This window comes from Blastomyces gilchristii, assembly GCF_000003855.2.
Source record: "Blastomyces gilchristii SLH14081 genomic scaffold supercont1.7, whole genome shotgun sequence".
Lineage (NCBI taxonomy): Eukaryota > Fungi > Ascomycota > Eurotiomycetes > Onygenales > Ajellomycetaceae > Blastomyces > Blastomyces gilchristii.
Window position 1 is genome coordinate 1023152 of NW_003101676.1, and position 19539 is coordinate 1042690.

Sequence of the window (19539 nt, forward strand, 5' to 3'; positions counted from 1 at the left end):
CTCCAGCGTTAAGTAAGAGGATGATTGGTTGGCGGATTTAGCTCCCGTCTTTCTGGTGCTTGGAGCCTGAGGAAAACAAGAGGGGATGTGTTGGGGGGGGGGGGGGTGTGGGTGAGGGTGTGGGCTATTTTTAGCTCAAGCGCTGCTGGCCTATCATGCCCATCTTGACACTTGCGGTTTGAAACACACAAGACTCCCTCTCCCTCTCCCCCCCCCCCCTCCTAACAGCAGCGAACGCACTGTCACGTCATGCAAAGTGATGTCAAGGACCAAGCTCAAGCAAGTAAGCCGAAGCCCGGAAGCAACTAGGCAACGCAGGGCAAAACCATTGCAGCTGTCTGTTCGCGAGCTGAATTGCTTGCTAGCTTGAATTGATTAAGTTGATTGGATTGCTTTGCTTTGCTTGGGCTGGCTCTGGTGCCCCCCGGCCCCGTGCAGGCGGGACCTTGTTTTGGGAGGGGAGGTTGGTTTGTGATGAGAGAAAATGTAACGGAAGGGGTGGATACGAATGGGTCCAATGTTGTGAGGAGAAGGGGGGGAAAACGGGGTGAAGAAACGGAACGAAAACAAAAAATTATCTCTGGTGGTTGAGGGGGGGCGGAGGAGAACTAACCAAGTATTTCCAAGGGTCTTGTTGCCGTTCTCTTCAGCAAGGCGGTAGTATTGTGCGGCCTTATACTAAAAATTAAAAAAAGGGTTAGTCTTGGTTCCATTCATAGCTCTTGTTTGTATTCTGCAAGGGCGGCCATGTAACAAATTCAAGAAGCGGACTTAGAAGGACAGAAGGTGGAGATGGAGGGGGGAAGCAGGAGAATGGCGAATGGGAAAAGATGACAAAGGCGAGCTTGGGAGAGTTGGATGCCCAAAGGCCAAGGGGAAAAAGTGAGGGAGGGGAAAATTAGACGCATTGCTGCCCAACCGTGATCCGATTGTGATCGTGAAATCTGCATCCGGAGCTCTGTTTGGTAGAAGCTTCTTTTTTCTTGGGCGCGCTATGCAAGGCACACTGAGCCAGTGGGTGGAGCGTGAACGCAAGATGGATTCAGCCTCAACAGGTTTCTCAGTCTGGGCTGTTTGAATGGGGTTGAATGGTTATGATATTCAGATCCCCCTTGTAACCAACCATCTCGACAGCGGAATGAAAATTTTAGAGGAATGAAATTCGAGAAAGAAAACGCTCGTGCGACGAATAGGAATTCGTCTCTCTCTTCGTTATTTTGACCTACCCTATCTTTTTTCCCTCCAAATCCCTCCAAGAAACACCAGGCTGCCTCATTCATGGCATCCGTATCTCCTAGATTCGCTGCAGTCTCGTAATAATGTCTGGCTGCGACGGGATCTTTGGCTACTCCCCAACCATTACGGAAACAATTGGCCAATTCATACATGGCAAGCACCAACTCGCCCTTAGCAGCGCCTCCTTTCTTCATACCCGCACGCAGAGCTTCAGCCTCGATCGAGGCAGAGTTGGATGCCGCAGCGGATAGGTAGGTGATGGCTTTGTCAGGATCGGGTGTGCATCCCCATCCATGTCTGTATCATACGGTCAGAGATTGTTCTTTTAGTTTCATCGTGGAGGCAAGCGAACAAACCGGAGAGCGAGGCCATAGAGTACTTGGCTCAATGGATTATTTGCACCATTGGGATCAGCCAGTCTGCCGAACATCTGAGTTGATTCCACGAGCTCTGTCCCAAAGAAAAGAGATCAAAAATAAGCCAATGAATCAATCCACCTCCGCCGTTTTGCCCAAACACTCATCCTTTGTACATAATGGGAGTAGCTTAAAACTTACGTCCATTTTCATGTAGTCGAATCGCTTCTTGGATATTCTCCTATAGCATTTGTAGCCAGTTAGTAACCGGGGCATATCTCTACGAGATAACAAACTAATAGCAATATTCCTTCCCACGATATCATAAAAGTAAGGATCCGGACATACATCACCCTCTTTCTGCTGCTCAATAACCCCTCTCGGGCTAGGAGGTGGCATGCCAGCAGCTGCATTCAAGCCACCCTGTACCATTATCGTCGCTCTCTTCTCCCACTGAGCCTCACGCTCCTGCGCATCGCCCGTGTCCGGCGCGATTTGTGGGAGATTCGCTGGAAGATTGACAGAGGAGGTGCTAGTGGAGCGCGAAGAACGGTTCAGGTGCAGGCGCTGGGAAAGACGGCGCTCGCCCTTCTCGCCGCGCGAGGGTGATAACTCATGGCCGGGCGAGTGCTCGCGGCTCCCGGCGGAAGAGGCATTGGAGAAGCGGCGCAAGCGGGAGAAAGGACTTTGCGACGATGTGGAGGGGTTTGAAAGTGGAGGGGATTGCGATTGCGATTGCGATTGAGCCTGGGACTCGGGGTGCGAGTGGTGTTGGGCCCCGGGGGGTTGGATAGGTTCGGTTGTGAATGTGTCTGAGCGGAAGAATTTAAATTCGGGAGGAGGAGAAAGAGGCGGAGGAGGGAAAGCTTCTTGCTGGTAATAGCGCTGTTGCTGGCGCTGCTGTTGCTGAGGGTGTTGGGAGTCGTCGTCTTTTATTTTTTTGTCTTTCTTCTTGAGAAGGTCTTTGAGCGTCATGGCGTCGTTGTTCTTTGCTTTTTCTGTTCTGTGGTGGGGCAACTATATGCGCACCGTGGAGATAGATGTTAGGGATAAGCTTTAACAAATACACTGATAGCGGGGGAAATTATATCTTCATTCGGTATGTTTGAAAAGGGAGTAGAATCTCCCGCAAGAAAGTCTTTATTTGCCTCAAGCTGGCGATTGTGGCTGTGTGTAGACTATTTATGAAGAAACTAACAATGCGATCGAGCTGAACAAAAAAAGCCCTGGTTTGGTCTCCATGTCGCAAACCGGCCAGAGCCGAGCATTGCTGAACATTACTGGGATATAAATCTAGAGCTTTTTGAAAAGAGTTGTTCTTCAGTTTGCTGCCGGGATACAGGAATGCCAAATAGCTAGTAACTGTATTATTTAATGAACCGAATTATATGATTTCTTGACTCTACTCTCCCAGCAGGATTCTTTCATTATTACACAATCCACAAATATCTGGCCATAAATGCTCTAAAGGAAAAAGGTCACAGTCCCTGGGCCAATATATCACTTCCCATCCCCTTCATCATCGATATAGAAACTCAATAAAATTTCCCCATCCTAGCTCACCAGGAGTCACCGAATCGAGAGACGAGGAAATCATTGCACTTGCGTATCACTAAGATCACTACTGGGTTAGGATAGGCGTTGGGTCAGGAGACAGCCGGACCAAATCTCGAGCTATTGAGAACCCTAAGCGACTCTTAACCAGGCCTCATTTTTTTCGACTCAGTGACTAAGTAGAGGCAGTTAACACAATTTTTTGTGGTGTCCACGAAGTCCATTTCCCAATTCAACCCATATTGAATTGAATTTTCAACCCTGTGATGATCCTTGACCCGACAATGTTGCGTATAAAAGAAGCAAGGGCGGTTTTTCAACCTCTAGCTCGCTTTTCAAAGCGCTCACATCAACTCCTAGTTTGCAAGTTATCAAGGATATCCTCAAATGACTATCACAAATTGACCCTATATCCGTTCCTGTACTCATATTTGCACACCATAGTCATCCTCCCAACCAATCAATATCGCCAAACCAAGCTCCAGCAAAGCCGCAGGATCGAACATATCAACCTTCCTTGAATTGGTCCAACAGTCGCTATCGAAGGAATTTTGACAACCGAAAATGTTACGCAGTAGAATCAATCTCTTTCATATGGAGCTGGTCAGCAACAAATACGATGTGCTCGTCGAGATGGGCCGGGTGGGCGGCGGCTTCAATGCAGGCATCGCCATCGTTAGGCGTAGATCAGACCGACTAATTTGTGTTCGCAAGCGACTCGTCCTCGGCCAGCTATCGACGCCGCGCCACTGGAATCGAGAGGCAGCCCTCATGCGTAAACTGCGAGGACATCGGAACATCTGCGGCATCATCGAAGCTGACATCGGGCCGGAGAAGGGCGAATTATACCTCGAGTATTGCAAAATGGGCACCCTGCACGATTTCATGAAATACATGAAAGGCACCAACCTCGCTGTTCCTGAGCCATTCGTGTGGCACGTGCTGTATGGCTTAGTCGCAGCATTGTGCTGGATGCATGATGGCATTCTCAATCCATCCAACATCCGCCGACCCAGCCAAGGACGCATGACAGGCTGGATGCCTGTCATACACAGGGATATTAAACCGGATAATTGTTTTCTCCAAACCAACACATCCCACAGGACCATATATCCAACGGTTAAGTTGGGTGATTTCGGCCTCGCTATCAACAAGGAGGACATCAATAACTTGAGTTCTACCAGCAGCGCAGTGTGCGCCCCAGGTTGGTTCCCCCCGGAGTACCCTCTATGTGGTGAACGTAGCGATGTCTACCGTACTGCGGCGATAGCCCAGTTGTTGTGCCTGCCTCACTGGGCCCTTGGCATTGGTGCGCAAATATCATCACCTTACAGTTCAGAACTGGCTACTTGTATTCGTACCGGAATGAGCGGAAATATCCACGAGCGTCCTTTTGCTTTGGAATTTGCTAGGTTCATAGACAGCCGGACACCTTGCCTCGCGCAAATTCCGGTTCCCAGTGGCGCGTTCAGGGTTCGTGAATTGTAGCTTTTCTGTGTACCGTCAGCAGGAAATACGTATGTGCAAGGGGATGGTGTTTCAGTCATCATTCAATTCGTTATTTCAATTGGTAAGCAAGCATGCAGAAAGTGAAATTCGCAAGTACTATACAACGATTTTCAATGGCAAAAAACAATGGTTTATATTCTTGGATTTTTGTACACGGAAGTTGAAAGGAAGCTAGCTCTAGGTCAGATAAATTGTCCAAGATTTACTAGGGCTTCGCAGAAACGATTCCTACAGGTTATGCATTAGCAACTTATCCCATCGGATGGTTCTTGAAATGGCGAGTTTCTATTTAGTTGTTTTTGTTCCTTCGCTAAATAAAGGGAAACTCACTCTCAACATCCGCCACACTTTGTTGCAAAATTTGTTGAAGAACCTTGGGGTTCTCTAATTCCTTCTGGATCTTGCTGATGACGGTCTGGGCCAATTCGTGCTGTTGGCGGACCTTGACCTGTCCCTCGTACTGTACCCACGAGTCGAGGACCTTCTTAGCCTCAGCGGCGAGAGCAGTGCGCTGCTCCATTTCATAGGCCTGAGCCTCCAATCGGGCGGTTTCCTATAATTATCGAATTGTCAGAAACCCAACAATTAACATGTTCCTTACTTGCTACGCAAAGGATATTCCACATACCTTGGACACCTCAAAAAGGTTCTTGGTGATCTCAACAACGCCGCTCAATTGCTTGACATTCTCAATTCTCTCTTTAACCGCATTGGTGTGGTTTGTTCTGGCACCGTTGAGGATATCCTTCTGTTTTTGGATCTGGGTTTCAGCCCATTCTTTATACATGGGGCCAGCCATCTTAGCTACAGCAGTAAAGACACTGAGGAGACAGAATGCAGCCACAGTCTCTTCATTGAAAACATAAAGCTCATTGCTGATCGCGGCAATGGAGAGACCAGCACCAGCAGAAAGGATGGCAGTTTTGGACACTAAGCTATTGCCTGGCAGGGCATCAATTATGGACTGGGCCTTAGTTTTGGGGTCTTCGGTGGGCACATTGGAAGCCGAGCGCGTAGATGTGAAGGAGGTTGAGGCCGCTGGGATGGTTCGGGAGGTGATGACCGGACGGACACGGGCGGCCGCGCCTGGGATCAATCAATTAGCCGTGGCTCCAATTCAGCATAGTGGGGGCGCAGCAACATACCAATGGCGCTCTTTGCCAATCTCGAAGCCATTGCGGTAGGAGGAAGAGTGAGCAGCGAGGGAGTGGTGTGGTGGTGATGATATTGGGGGTTTGTTGCAGTCTAATACCAGCCAAGTCAAGTTTGGTGAAGAGGCTCGGGTGGGAGGTGGCGCTAAGCCAATTCGGCACTAGTGGGGGTGTGTTTTCCGAGTTTGGATCGAAGAAATATATAAAATGAACTTAAAACTTTGATAGACAGAAGAGAGGACACGAGAAGAAGTCGGATGTCTACAAGTTACGGTATATAAGTCTGCTCTGTTAAGAAATTCTTCACATACCAGCCAGCATGCCCGGCCTACTTGATGGAGTGCACAACTCCAAAAAAAGGAAGAAGGATGCTTCGGAACGCAAACCGCAATCGTCCAAGCGGAGAGCTGTAGCGGACGACAATGAGGATAAAAACAGGATACAGCAGTTGGAGGACCAGATAGCAGAGTCCCGAAAGTACTATAACAACATTGTCACCTTGATATCCCTCTTTATCACCGAAGACTCTACAAAGTCACCCAATCTCACTGTTGCCCTTTCACTCTGCAGGGTCTTCTGCCGACTGTTGGCAGGAGGCCAGTTCAACAAACCCAAAGGCGCAAGTGAGCAGGACTTGATACTGGTTGCATGGCTGAAAGAAAGATATCAAGAGTATCAACAGGGTTTGATTAATGTTCTCAAAAAGGCAGAGCCAACAGCTCAAGTATGGACTCTACCCTCTCTTCAATTCATTCGGAAAATGTGCGCCTAACGAATTTCTGCATTAGATTGCGGCCCTCTCCCTTTGCATGCGCTTGATCAAAGAACAGTCCATCAATGGAGGAGCTGGAGCTGATGTGGGAGTGTGGAAGGGGGGCTACTTCAACGACCTGGTTATAGCTCTCATCGAGGCCCAAGATGGAGAGCGTGTGCGGTCGGAATTCATCGAGAACTTTCTGACCAAGTACCATGATGTTGCTTTTTATACCCTTCTTCGGCTCTCGTAAGTTTCGCACTTCTTTCTTCTTGCTACGTGCGGTTTTCACTAACTACTATTATAGCGATTTTGCATCAACCAATAAATCTCCCGAGTCAATAGAAGTTGTCATATCCCTCTTATCCGCCCTAGGCCAACCGCCACCGCCAAACCACGAGTTCGAGAGCTTCTACACCGACCTATCAAGTGTCGGTCAAAAACACAAAGCTACCCTTCTCTCTGTTTCTTCGTACAAGCAACGCGTCCAAGCTGCTTGGCTCAGCGTTCTACGGAGTAATACTCTAAACGAACAGCAAAGAAAGACTCTCCTCCGCCTAATGTCCCGCCTTATAGCCCCATGGTTCCTCAAACCGGAGATGCTCATGGACTTCCTAACGGATTCTTACGACCAGGGAGGATCAACATCCCTCCTCGCCCTCTCAGGCCTCTTCTACCTAATCCAAGAAAAGAATCTCGACTACCCACAATTCTACCAGAAACTCTATTCTCTCCTAGATGCCGACCTCCTCCATTCAAAACACCGTTCTCGCTTCTTCCGCCTCCTCGACACCTTCCTGTCCTCCTCCCATCTCCCCGCAACCCTTGTCGCAAGTTTCATAAAGCGGCTATCCCGGCTCGCGCTCAACGCGCCCCCGGCTGCCATAGTCGTCATCGTCCCCTGGATCTACAACCTCCTGAAGTCCCACCCAACATGTACCTTCATGTTGCACCGCGTGATCCGCGATGAGGACTCACAATCCAAATTGCAATCTCACGGCATGACCGACCCCTTCGATCCTACGGAGCCAGACCCAACCCGCACCGGCGCTCTAGAAAGCAGTCTGTGGGAAATCGAGACTCTGCAGTCACATTACCATCCCAATGTGGCATCGCTTTCGAAGATCATCTCAGAGCAGTTTACGAAGCAGGCGTATAACTTGGAAGATTTCTTGGATCATTCGTATCAAGGGATGGTTGGGATGGAGCTAGGGAAGGAGGAAAAGGAGTTCCGAAAGGCTCCTGTGGTAGAGTTTCAGATTCCGAAGAGAATTTTTACGGATAGGTTGCTGGAGGAGGATGGGGGAGTGGACAAGGAAGTAGGGGCGTTGGTAAGAGGCTTGTGGGATTTTACGTAAGGCTGATGGCCCTCACACACACACACATACACACACAGAGATATATATATATATGTACCTATTTGGATGTAAAGAATAGAGAGCCCAAAACTCACAACCAAGTGACTACGGGGATATTTAACCTTTTATTCTTCAGCTTCAAAATTACACACATCCTTCCCTTCTAATCTTTGAGCATAAGTGCAGAGAGCGGAATAAAAGGGAAATGGTTCAATTTAGAGATTGTTGGATCCCTTGTTCATTAAAACAAACGAAGAACTCCCGTGTATCACGCCTGCGCATATGAACCCAAAACGGAAAGAGGATGCAGGATGAAAAAGGAAAGGAAAAGGAAAAGAGAAATAGCCAAACTAAACGAGTGGAGTGACTCTTGCCATCAAATCAAACCCCTGGAAAAAGATAGAGAAAGAAACCTTGTATGTATCCCTAAACCACGACACAAAACACCGACCCAAAGTCCCAAAGCTTCGTTCAAATCCATGTAAGTCTTTAATGAATTTTACGTGATTATGTCAATGCCCATATCCGAGAGGACGCTTGCTGACCACTCCCCCGTCGTCGCAGATGCATCAGAAGGAGTTAGCTCCAACGGGTCCGGTTCTTCAACTACCATTCCCAGATCCTCCGCAGCAGCCCGCTCAAGTGCAGACTGGAAATCTCCACTAAACCCAGGGCGAAAGACCAGGTGCGGATCTGCGCGAATATATTCTCGCGCCTGCGGTCGTCTTTGACTGTGCATATCACGCTCCTCTGCCTCCGGATCCCCCGGGTGGTAATTGCCGCTCGGATCGACGACGAAAATAGCTCGCTTGAGATCATCGAATAATTCATCGGATATATCAACTGGTATAGCTTCGATCCTAACCCGCAAATCCTCCATGATTGCTCTTACATACCGGTCCCTTAGGTTTCGGTACGCAATCGTTTCTTGCTCCATCAATTGCCAGCATTGGATGATTTGCGCTTCTGTTGTTGCCATCTTGATATTCTCTGCCGCTCTGTAAGTGATGTTGAAAAGTTCCTTAGCGACGGATTGGAAAACCTTGTCGACTTTCGGCGCAGCGCTGGCAATCGTGGTGCAAATGACTTTGGCGAGTTCTGGGGAATATATTCGTTGCCAAAAGGCGACCCAGCTGCTCATGCCGATTCTTGATTTCCGCATCCGCGTCAATTCCAAGGAGAGAAGAGCGGTGTGGCAATTATTAAGGATATCTTTTGCGTCTTCGCGGGCCTCGAGGACGGATGGTGGTACGGACACGGACTTAGCAGGAGGGGGTGAACTGTCGCCAATGTCGATGGCGGAATCGGCTGGTGAAGCTGGTCGGTACTGGACGGGTTCATATTCTTCTTTGGAGCGAGAATAAACTACCTCGACACCGGGGGGGGAACTAAGGCCCTGTTTTGAGGCGGTGTTTTGTAGCCATTCAAGGAGGTGATAGGGCGTCGTAGTCCCTGCATTATTGCATTCCCGTTGGTGATATCGATAATGCATGTGGCAACGAGAAACAAGTAACGAAGGACAGAAAGAAAGAAGCGAACGAAGAACCACGCAACAAAAGCAGAGGAAACTATAATGAATCTGAACGCAAGCAAAAAGCTTAAAGGGAGGCCCATAAGTAAACTATGTACAGATATCTCAATAACTTCAAACGAGTGGATGGCATAACTTGACGGATGAGAGCAATAGATAAAACCACAAAGGATTCAGTCTCAGCGAGTCAAGAAGTAGGCAAATAGTTAAATAGACGCCGTAAGCCAACCCAGGGTTTGTTTTGGCAGGGCGATTTGTCCGCAGCGGAAGGAGGATTGGCCCCAAGCCAGCCCAGCCCGGCCCCTGAATCAAGGGAAAGCGCAATTCCAGACGTAGCAGGGAGTAAGGGAGGGAAAACTGCGTAAAAATAGCATATTGGACTCTTATCTCCTAGATTTTCAATGTCTTTCAATGTTTCTATTTCCATTGAATCCTGTTGATTCTCTCTCCCATGTGAGTGCTGCGTGAATGGTGACGTCAGTAACAATCTCACTGTGTACGTACTGCGTAGTAGATATCAAATTATACGAGGCCTGGGCTTCTAGAATGGCAGAAGTGGTAAGTTAGACAGCCAGCAAGAAATGAGAGACAGAAAACTGAAACGGTGCAAGAAACAAAGTAAGGAAGTATTAATTTGCGAGCAGCGTAAAGACCTCTAGAATAATCGTTCTACCCCATTTTGCTTCTGTTCAAAAAGGGCATCTATCTCCCTGCTCGCCCTGTATTGAAGTTGGCATTTGCGCCTGTGAAGGAGAAGGGCCATTTATCATTGAATATTCTATCTGTTCTTTGCTCTGCTTTCCATCGTTCTTAGAATTGGGGGGCAAGGATGCAAGTTTCCTGCTTCGTAGGGCAAGGGGCAAAAGGGCAATGATAGGGCATGAACCCTAGATTGCCTGTTGAGGTATGTAATGTATGTATGTAACTACACCGTACTCCGTACAGTACAATATAGTTACATACATTATCTTGGCACCCATGCGGCTTTGTCCGTCGTCGTGCGCGATCATGGATATCAACATCACCATAACCCAAAACAACCAACCAACCACCATCACAGCTCATTCCATGGAATGACGACTTCCACAGCAGCAGTGACATCACGGGTGTGTCGATACTTCGTCGGTTAGTTACCCGCTGCTCTTCCCCGCCCGATCTCGAATGGAGTGATGGACGATGCCAAAACTGCGGGTTCAGAACAACCACATCATTATGTGCTTGCTACATGTTAAAAGTTTGTTTACGAATTCGTCCCTGTGCTCATCAACCTTGAGGGGGGCCCAGTTGTGGATTGTTCTTCCTGAAATCAGGGTTGATGAGTCGCGGGATATTATCCCTGAAGAAGTTCTGCCTTGCCTTGCCTTGCCCTGCCCTGCCCTGCCCTGCCCTGCTTGACGAGGAAAAATGCCTTTGGTTTGAGAGAAGAGATGAGCGTCAAATTTTGATTGGAAGATTCAGCGGGTCGGTCGTTTGCTTGGAGCGATGGTTGGAAATGGGCATACATAACGCACAGTACACTTGAACATGGTGCCAACTCGGGTCGGAAAAACAGCTCAGCGTGGTTCCAAACCCATTTCAACTGGACTCATGGCATGGCACTACCCCATTACAAGTGCTCAACACCCAATGTGTATTTTAGAGGGAGGTGAAATAACATGTGGTGGCCCTGGTGGGTGGGATAGTTGTTGATCTCTCATCAATCTCGGAGGAGCTGTGGATCACGTGCTGAGAGGCGATTGCTGTGGCAAACCCCTCAAGGTTGGTTGGTGGCCCGCTGCATACGCTGGAATAATCGACGACGATATTATTATTTTGGCATTCTCAGCCACTTGGAGCCATCCTCACTACTCCCCTCCCCCCACACACCTAAAAGTAGCTTGTGGGTGTATTGCAGCGAATCAGAACTTGGCTTAGGTGTTGTTCCGCAGATCTAGCCAGGCCCCTGAATTAGCAGCAACCGACGTTGAACCTAGAAGGTTCTGACCTTTATCCCACAACGAAATTCTACGCGCTACTAAGTTTTCATACAACAACAAAGTTTTCATACAACAACAAAACAACGGATCAATTATTTATGAATTGAGGATTGAATGAAAACAACTGTGAAAATAAGAAACAAAGAAATGAATCCACCAGGTGAAGAGGACAGGAAAATGTCTGTTATAGATATCACAAAGGACTTATCGGCTCTCTTCCTCCAGCAGGTGCATGTGACACCAGATGCTATCGCCTTAGAGGACCAAAAGACCCAATACACCTATTCCGAACTCGACAGGAAAGTCTCAGAACTTGCTCTTCGTCTCCGTGGACATGGCGTTGGTCGAGACAGCCTTGTTGGTGTGCTTCTGGGCCGCAGCGCCGACTACGTGATTGCCTGTTTGGCAGCTCTTCGTGCCGGGGGAGCTTTTCTTGTTCTCGAGCTTGCCTATCCCCCGAACCTCCTCGCTGATGTTATCGACGATTCCAATCCCACCGTGATAATCACGAATCAAAGCCAGGCTGCCAAAATAAAGGCCAGCACCCCATTGATAGTCCTCGACAAGCCGCAGAAAGAAACCCCGCACGCGAACGAACTCCCGCCATTACCTGCTGACGATGATTTGGAACGGCTAGCTTTTGTATCTTACTCGTCCGGGACAACTGGCCGCCCGAAAGGAATTGCAAATCCACACCGGGCACCGGTCCTCTCATATAATCTCAGATTTCGACTTTCTGATCTTCAGCCCGGAGACCGTGTGGCTTGCAATGTCTTCTTTGTTTGGGAAATACTACGCCCTCTCTTGCGAGGAGCGACGGTCGTTGCGGTTCCGGATGATATGAGTTATGACCCTGCTGCACTGGTCGACCTACTTTCTGCGAAACGTATCACAGAAACACTAATGACTCCTACGCTTTTGGCCGCGGTACTTTCAAGGCACCCGGCAATTGGGAGCCGTCTCCCGGATCTGCGCACCTTGTGGCTTAATGGTGAGGTCGTCAGCACTGATTTAGCCCGGCGAGCGATCAAAGCTCTTCCAAACACCCGACTGCTCAACTGTTACAGTGCCTGCGAAACCCATGAGATTGCGTGCGGGGACATCAGGGATATGCTTGATGACGAAGCCCTTTACTGCCCCGTTGGTCCACCATTGTTCCCTAAACAGACGTATATTCTAGATGATAGTGGCAAACCAGTGGAACATGGGGTTGGTGGTGAGCTTTTCATTGGCGGGCCGTTGCTAGCCCGAGGGTATCTGAACCGCCCTGAAACTACGGCCAAGGCTTTCATCCCAAACCCATTCGATTCAACACCAGGAGCCCTCATGTACAGAACCGGAGACACAGCCAAAATGTTACCCTCGGGGCTTCTCGAGATTAGCGGTCGCGTTGGGGCTATGATTAAGCTGCGTGGTTATTCTGTTGTTCCAGGAAAGGTTGAAAATGCCATCATCAACCATCTTGCTGTTAACGACTGTGTCGTAGTCGCCCACGGTGAAGGTTTAGAAAGGCAATTGGTAGCGTATGTTGTCCAGGACAAGGCAAATTCTTCTGGTCGGCCAAATATAGAAGTCAATGAATCAGGACATAGCCCAGCAGCACGTCGCATACTTTCTCCTTATCTGGCCCACTACATGATTCCAGCATTATGGGTCGAACTAAATGAGCTACCAACCCATGAAGTCTCCGGAAAAGCCGATTTGAAACGCCTCCCTCCCCCTCCGACACCCAAACCTATAATAACAAATGGGCATAAGGCTAAAAGCGATCCAATCTCAATTGACGCGATAGCCGAATTTTGGGCTGCATCCCTCAAAATAGCACGCAGCGCCATTACTCCAGAGCACAACTTTTTCGATTTAGGTGGGCACTCCTTGTCAATTGCTGACCTTGCCTCAAGACTATCGAAAAATTTTGGTTTCCGCATCCCCCTCGACCGTCTAGTGGATCCTCCAACGCTCACTGGTCACCTGAAAACGGTACGTGCTGTACGGGATGGGCACACTGCCGCATTGCAAGCAGATCTACCAGCAGTATTACGCGCGGACTCTATCCTTGACGATGACATTCAACCCTCCAGTGCGAAAACAAGGTCGCTCTCCGAGGCAAATACAGTGCTCCTTACTGGCGCGACTGGTTTCTTAGGTGCATTTCTCCTCAACGACTTGTTGGAAGCCACATCCGCCAAGATCGTGTGTCTTGTTCGTTTTAACGACCCTTCTGGTGAAGATGGCCCGGGAGGCGTAGCGAGAATACGCAGAAATCTGCTTGATCTGGGATTATGGCGCGACTCGATCATGGAGCGAGTCGAGATCCTGCCCGGAAATCTATCTCGAAAACGCTTTGGTCTATCCCCCCAGGCTTTCGATGATCTTGCCGCTCGTGTCCAGGTCATCATCCATGCTGCGGCGACAGTCAATCTTGTATATCCATATGCCGCCCTGCGAGGTGCCAATGTAGGAGGGACGAGAGAGATCTTGCGCCTCGCGTGTCAGTCCGGTGCCACAGTACAATATATATCGACAAACGGAGTGTTGCCTCCATCTCAGAAAGGCTGGCCAGAGGATGCCATGCTTGATGTATCTGAAGTTCCAGAAAAGCTGCTTGACGGGTACGGCCAGACCAAATGGGTGGCAGAGCAACTTGTGCTCGAGGCTGGTCGTCGCGGCCTGCCGGTGAAAATATTACGAGCCGGAACAATAAGTGGTCACAGTACCACGGGCGCTGGAAACGCCTGGGATCTCCTATCTGCATTAATCGTGGAATCGATCCATCTCGGTTATGCGCCTGACGTAGAGGGGTGGCGTGCAGAGATGACTCCAGTAGACTTCGTCAGCAAAGCTATTATCCATCTCTCCAATCAGACTCAAACCAATCGGGTTATGTTTCATCTCGGTGACCCAAGCCCTGTCGACACACGAACCGTGTTCGATTGCCTCAAGGACCTAGGCTACCCAACCCAGCGTCTCAGCTGGGATGAATGGGTTGCATTGTGGACGGAGAAAAGAGCATCTGCAAAAGGTGGAGATGGCGCCTTTACAGTTGACATCCTTCGAAGCGGCATGCCAACTGTTGATTTCCTCAAAGGCATTGTTGTCCTGAGCAACGCTGAAACCAGGCCTTTCCATTCGGACGTCGAACGCCCCAAGGTGGACATTATCTTGCTAGAAACCTACGCTCGCCATTGGTTTGCCCGAGGTTGGCTCCCTCGCTCTCCTTCCCGGAAACATTGCCTCAACGGAGTTTCGCAGCCAGCACCCAAAGGTCCACTTAGCGGCCATGTTGCAGTCATCACCGGCGCATCTTCCGGAATCGGTGCGGCTGTTGCTACTGCCTTGGTCCGAGAAGGGGCCCATGTTGCTCTCGGTGCACGACGCACTAAAGCTCTTGAAGCCGTAAAGAGCACCCTTCCTCTCCGTGACAACAAAGTAATTATCCGACAAACCGACGTGACAGATAAGTCCCAGGTGGAAGCCCTAGTTCGTGCAGCCAACGAGGAGCTAGGCCCCGTGGATATAGTTGTCGCCTGCGCTGGAGTCATGTACTTCACAATGATGGCGAATACGCAGATGGAGGAGTGGGATCGCACTGTCGATGTGAACTGCAAAGGCCTCCTACACTGTCTCGCGGCCACTGTGCCGTCAATGCTTTCTCGTGGTAAAGGCCATATCGTCGCCATATCATCTGATGCCGGCCGTAAAGTCTTCCCTGGACTAAGCGTCTACTCAGCAAGCAAATTCTTTGTCGAAGCCACGTTACAAGGGCTGCGACTGGAGACAGCAGGTAAAGGCTTGCGCGTCACGAGCGTCCAACCGGGAAATACGGCCACCGATCTTCTAGGGATGTCTACTGATGCTGAGGCTATTAAACAGTATGGTGAACCATCAGGAGCTCGGATCCTAGATCCGGAAGATGTAGCGAACTCGATAATTTATGCGTTACGACAACCCGAGCACGTCGCTGTGAATGAGGTACTGATTGAGCCTCGCGATGAGCCCATTTAAACGCTGACCCCGGGAAAAAAAAAGAGAGGAAAGCCCGATTTTCAACCAGCAGATATCTATTATACCCCATTCCAAACAGGACAAAGCAGGTGAACAAACATCTTTCATCAGGTCGCCTTCTTTTCAACAAGATTGGCACGGCCAACTAAGTTACCATTCATTCTCCGTCGATTTATATTAGTTTATAGCTCCTTTCCATTTTCCGTCTAAGTACCCGTACACAATCTCATTAATAACCCCAATCATCGCCTCACACTTTCCTGCGTCGATGTCTTGCTCTAGACATTTCACTTACTTAGCGGTGGAGATATTTGAGTCTACAAGAAAGCAACCACTCAAGCGGCAGAATTCAAATTGGAAAACAAATTCTGCGCGTCCATTCAAGTTCCTTCTGGGGAACAAGCTTTGGATGAAAGAAAATTATTCGTGACAGTGATCGATACATGAGATATGATAGAGACAGCCCATAGCGACAAAAGAATCATGTAGGTGACCACAGAACTAACCACAATTCAAGATACCATCTTCAAACTACTACCATTTTATTTCATGCCCAAGTCTGGGGGATATTTGAAATGATAACAGGTCTCAAGTTACGCAAGCTTATCGCTTATCTAGGATTTGGTATCATACAACCGCTCCCATATCTGAGAATTTTTATTAATGGTGTGGTCGCCTGCTAACATTTAATGAAGCCACACTTGCCACAAGTCATCACGGTTTGTCTTGCAGCGAAATGAGTTCGTATGTATATGAGGAGATCTGTCCTGCGTGGAACTTTTTATGTAAAGCCTGGGACCAACTTTCCAGCTAACATGCATGTAATATTATGGACGCCTCGCGGCGCTTGAAAGCACCACACCAAAATAAACGACTGAGGAGATGAATAGTGATACATCAAAAGCAGGAATCAAAACCGGCGGGAAAAACAGACAAATGAAAAAAAAAGATGAAAACTTGAGATCCAAGGGGACAAAAACAGTATTATGAACTCTCCACCCTCTAACAGAAACTTTTAGCCCATATCAGCAAGGGAAAAAAACAATACATATGTCTGATTCTTGTCAATGTTGCAAGACGTCCAGAACCGCGATCTCGGATCCCATCTCCCGAGCTCGCAACGTGCTTTTTAAGGTTTTGGTATGACTTGTCCAGCTATTTTCTCCCGTACTTGAAATGAATAGGATCGCTCTCCCAACGCACACGAATGAGAAGTATGTAATGTACATGTACATTACATTACGTGCAACTCGCTCGTCAGCTCGCAGGGGCCGGTCTTTTCGGCCATGTTGTAATTCCACATCAGCGGCTATGCTCTCAGCACATACTATGCGGGAAGCTAGGGTTACTGCTTTGAATCGGCTCGAGGGGTTTCCCCGCCGACTTCCTGCAAAGTCTGGTGGGTTGATCCACCGACGCTGGTGTATCTGCCAGGGGGCCTGCAAACACAGGCTTGATCAACAACAAGCAGAAGCAGATTTTGAGTAAAACCAAAAACTGAGAAGTCATTGTGAACGACTGACAAAATGAGTTTCGTTGAGAGTTCGTGGCGAAGAGGGCTTCTTCCGAAGGTGGTGAAGATGAGAGAAAGAGAAAGAAAGGGTTGTCAAGATTCCGTTTGCAATCGAACAAACTTGTTTCTTCTTATATAACTCCGCGCTTCTCTTATAGCGAGCATATGGCCCCCTATTCGGACGTAACTGGCAACCATCTGTTTTTAGAACAGAAATTGATTTAGAGCTCAAGATTGGATAGCAACAGGTGTACTCCGTAGTTGATTTTGATATTAAATTTCGGCCGGCATGTAGGTGTACGTATGTATGTATGTATGTCCTATACCTGCTCCATCGTGGCAGTTCAGCAACTCCAATTTGTAAAGCACCACTAACTAGTCCACAATGAGGAAGGCCATGGCGCCTGCACAAATAAGAGAGGGGGGGGGGGGGCGCTTAAACTCATGCACAGGTACGGATGTAGATAGAACTCAGCCTAGGCAAGGGAAACTGATATTATCCAAGGGTCTTAACTATCTCAAGAATTGTAGCGACAATGATAGCACGCAGTATCCGTGCCAATGAACCAATCCCAGCTGCGCTGAAAGTGTTTGATAAAGCAGGGTAAATATAACATTCCGATCACTCTGCTGATTTCTGGGATCTCTTGTGGCTCTCTGTCATTACATAGCTGGGGGCCAGAGATTCCACTCGGATTATCTTGGGCGTGAATGGCCTTGCCTCACCGCATACGTTAAAACTCTCCCAAAGTCTCGAGCAACTAGCAACGATGGCCCCGCTCGTCCAGTCTCTCGCGTGTTGATTCCGATCGTCATTACGATGCTGCATTCTGCTGGCTGTGAATACCCACCCCTACACCCCTCCTCCCCTTTTTCACCAGGATCGGCTCCCAGCCTATCCTATGCACGCTGCAGAATCCTTGGAGGGCAGTGAATTATAACTAGATAGGTAAACAGATATATGATGCCTTCAACAGCGGCGATACAGCCCAAGGGCACGGGAGTAACGTGCCTTGGGAAACCCTTGAAAAGGTGAGTCAAGAGCCGGAGCCAACGCCGAAGACCATTGACTTGAGCTATCGGGAGATGTTTTGGGATGAACTTACGTATACAATTATACAATAACTGTGGGCAAATCTACCACTTCTGCTCCACAGAGTAAGTCCTCTTTCGTTTCATCTGCCTCTCCCACGCTAGCATGGCCCACTTCACCATATACTCAGACATCATGAGCTGCTTCGCCGTCGGCCTTTCTTTCCGCTGGTTCAAATGCCATCATAGCCCTCAGCATATCCTCCAGAGCTTTGAGCTCACCACCAGCAACATCCTATTCACAGGCTTCTGGCGTCTCACCCCGGCCCATATCCCACATCCGTTGGTGAAGACGACAGAATACAGGTGTGCCGATGTGCTGGAAGTTGGTGATCCATGAGCCATCTGGGTTGAAGAACTCAGAGCGATTCGTCCAGGAACCCCACCATCGTGCGGGCAGTTGTCCCAAGGTGTTTGACCATCTCGGCAATGATGTGGTTTGGGTCCCATGCAAAGGTTTCAAAGAGAGGCCGTTCGCCCATCGCATCGTAGAGGACGACACCCAGCGTCCATACATCAGCCACGGTGGTGATGCGTTCATTGAAGAATTCTTCTGGCGGGGAATACAGGGTCGGCGTGTGAAGTGTTGGAGACGGAGCTTTTGAAGCAATAAAAGACGTCCCATAGTCCGAGATAATAATCTCAGGATCCATCACCTCGTTCGCAGGCCTGTTCCAATTCATGGGATAGATGATATGCGGTGGCGCATGGGGTGTGCTAGACTTTCCGTCAAGGCGCCGGGTAGGAACCTCATATGGTTTGCCATGGCGCTTGTACAGTTCAGTTGTACATGTACTCAAATTGTCAAAGCCCGGGACACGAAGAAGAAATTTGTCCAGATGGAGATCTGTCTGATTCAGTAATTTTGGATGAGCAATCAGGGGGACAAGGCTGTATTTGACGTACCTTCATGGCATACATCGTTCGCATGCATGTAGTTCAAGACCATGATGGGCTAGGCAGCGGTGGATCCGGCAGCATCTCGTGGAAACATAAAGTTTGTACCGTTCTCCTTCGAATTGGCGATGCTGCAGCCCCGGCAGGCTCTCCCACCATGGGACCATAAAAAGAGAACTGGTCAAGCAAGGTTGGGATAAACCGTCTTCCGAAACAATTCGATGTACCCTTTGCCAATAGACGGAGAATTTCACCCTCATTACTGGCCGGTGAAGCTCCTGTAACAAGTATCTTCAGCGATACATAGCACTGGAGCTGCTGGTCATGGGCGAGCCAGACTGTTGAATAACCACCATATCGCAAAAGCTGTCTCCAATGAGAGTTGGATGGTACCCGCCGGCGTGTATCCTTCCAAATCCTCCACATCTGACTCGGGGTAGGAAATCCTCTCGGCTTCCAAAGACGGTGACTCAGCCGTGGAATGGCAAAGCAGAAATGGATGTCCTGGCTGTCGCATCAGTGGAGATTTATGAGGAAGCCTTTGGTGATGTTTCTGAAAGACAGCGAACCGAGAAAAGGTCCAACCCTGCTAACAGGAGCAAATCTC

At 48.9% G+C, this 19539-nt stretch overlaps 7 protein-coding genes across 8 annotated transcripts; 3 read left to right on the forward strand and 4 right to left on the reverse strand.

Annotated features, from left to right (window-relative positions):
* Nucleotides 1-992: 992 nt before the first annotated feature.
* On the reverse strand, nucleotides 993-2567 carry BDBG_04178 (uncharacterized protein; the record flags this gene model as incomplete). The annotated part of the gene is made up of 4 exons (XM_031721568.1): nucleotides 993-1533; nucleotides 1593-1686; nucleotides 1794-1833; nucleotides 1941-2567. 4 exons carry the CDS (start codon nucleotides 2565-2567, stop codon nucleotides 993-995), a joined length of 1302 nt encoding a protein of 433 aa, XP_031578172.1.
* A 362-nt stretch (nucleotides 2568-2929) lies between these two features.
* BDBG_04180 (ATP synthase subunit 4, mitochondrial) lies at nucleotides 2930-5893 on the reverse strand. The gene is made up of 4 exons (XM_002625265.2): nucleotides 5801-5893; nucleotides 5284-5741; nucleotides 4986-5208; nucleotides 2930-4883 (listed from the first exon to the last, which is right to left on the reverse strand). Exons 1-4 carry the CDS (start codon nucleotides 5829-5831, stop codon nucleotides 4861-4863), a joined length of 735 nt encoding a protein of 244 aa, XP_002625311.1. The 5' UTR covers nucleotides 5832-5893; the 3' UTR covers nucleotides 2930-4860.
* BDBG_04179 (NEK protein kinase) lies at nucleotides 3711-4634 on the forward strand (the record flags this gene model as incomplete). Its single annotated transcript, XM_031721569.1, has 2 exons — nucleotides 3711-4497; nucleotides 4567-4634. The coding sequence occupies 2 exons, from the start codon at nucleotides 3711-3713 to the stop codon at nucleotides 4632-4634; spliced, it is 855 nt and encodes a 284-aa protein (XP_031578173.1).
* A 153-nt stretch (nucleotides 5894-6046) lies between the features above and the next one.
* Nucleotides 6047-9526, forward strand: BDBG_04181 (ribosome biogenesis protein Noc4). Its single transcript, XM_002625266.2, has 4 exons — nucleotides 6047-6530; nucleotides 6595-6809; nucleotides 6868-8399; nucleotides 8483-9526. The coding sequence occupies exons 1-3, from the start codon at nucleotides 6126-6128 to the stop codon at nucleotides 7916-7918; spliced, it is 1671 nt and encodes a 556-aa protein (XP_002625312.1). The 5' UTR covers nucleotides 6047-6125; the 3' UTR covers nucleotides 7919-8399; nucleotides 8483-9526.
* BDBG_04182 lies at nucleotides 7947-11114 on the reverse strand. 2 transcript variants are annotated; one of them, XM_031721571.1, is made up of 2 exons: nucleotides 10413-11114; nucleotides 7947-9990 (listed from the first exon to the last, which is right to left on the reverse strand). In XM_031721571.1, exon 2 carries the CDS (start codon nucleotides 9408-9410, stop codon nucleotides 8418-8420), a length of 993 nt encoding a protein of 330 aa, XP_031578175.1. In that variant the 5' UTR covers nucleotides 9411-9990; nucleotides 10413-11114; the 3' UTR covers nucleotides 7947-8417. The 2 variants fall into 2 exon arrangements, with proteins under 2 accessions (XP_031578175.1, XP_031578174.1); XM_031721570.1 differs by having other exon boundaries at nucleotides 7947-11114.
* A 488-nt stretch (nucleotides 11115-11602) lies between these two features.
* On the forward strand, nucleotides 11603-15430 carry BDBG_04183 (nonribosomal peptide synthetase 10; the record flags this gene model as incomplete). The annotated part of the gene is made up of 1 exon (XM_002625268.2): nucleotides 11603-15430. The coding sequence occupies one exon, from the start codon at nucleotides 11603-11605 to the stop codon at nucleotides 15428-15430; it is 3828 nt and encodes a 1275-aa protein (XP_002625314.1).
* Nucleotides 15431-18394: 2964 nt separating this feature from the next.
* BDBG_04184 (protein kinase domain-containing protein) lies at nucleotides 18395-19449 on the reverse strand (the record flags this gene model as incomplete). The annotated part of the gene is made up of 4 exons (XM_002625269.2): nucleotides 18395-18882; nucleotides 18942-18990; nucleotides 19041-19270; nucleotides 19326-19449. The coding sequence occupies 4 exons, from the start codon at nucleotides 19447-19449 to the stop codon at nucleotides 18395-18397; spliced, it is 891 nt and encodes a 296-aa protein (XP_002625315.1).
* Nucleotides 19450-19539: the final 90 nt, after the last annotated feature.

Bases quoted from the DNA above. Each gene is read 5' to 3' on its own strand.
- BDBG_04182 (XM_031721571.1), bottom strand. From the start codon at position 9,410: ATGCATTATCGATATCACCAACGGGAATGCAATAATGCAGGGACTACG.
- BDBG_04180 (XM_002625265.2), bottom strand. From the start codon at position 5,831: ATGGCTTCGAGATTGGCAAAGAGCGCCATTG. The intron at 5,209-5,283 runs GTATGTGGAATA...CGATAATTATAG, and splicing joins ACCTTTTTGAGGTGTCCAAG to GAAACCGCCCGATTGGAGGC. The intron at 4,884-4,985 runs GTGAGTTTCCCT...CATAACCTGTAG, and splicing joins AAGTGTGGCGGATGTTGAGA to GAATCGTTTCTGCGAAGCCC.
- BDBG_04181 (XM_002625266.2), top strand. From the start codon at position 6,126: ATGCCCGGCCTACTTGATGGAGTGCACAACTCCAAAAAAAGGAAGAAG. The intron at 6,531-6,594 runs GTATGGACTCTA...TTTCTGCATTAG, and splicing joins AGGCAGAGCCAACAGCTCAA to ATTGCGGCCCTCTCCCTTTG. The intron at 6,810-6,867 runs GTAAGTTTCGCA...CTACTATTATAG, and splicing joins TATACCCTTCTTCGGCTCTC to CGATTTTGCATCAACCAATA.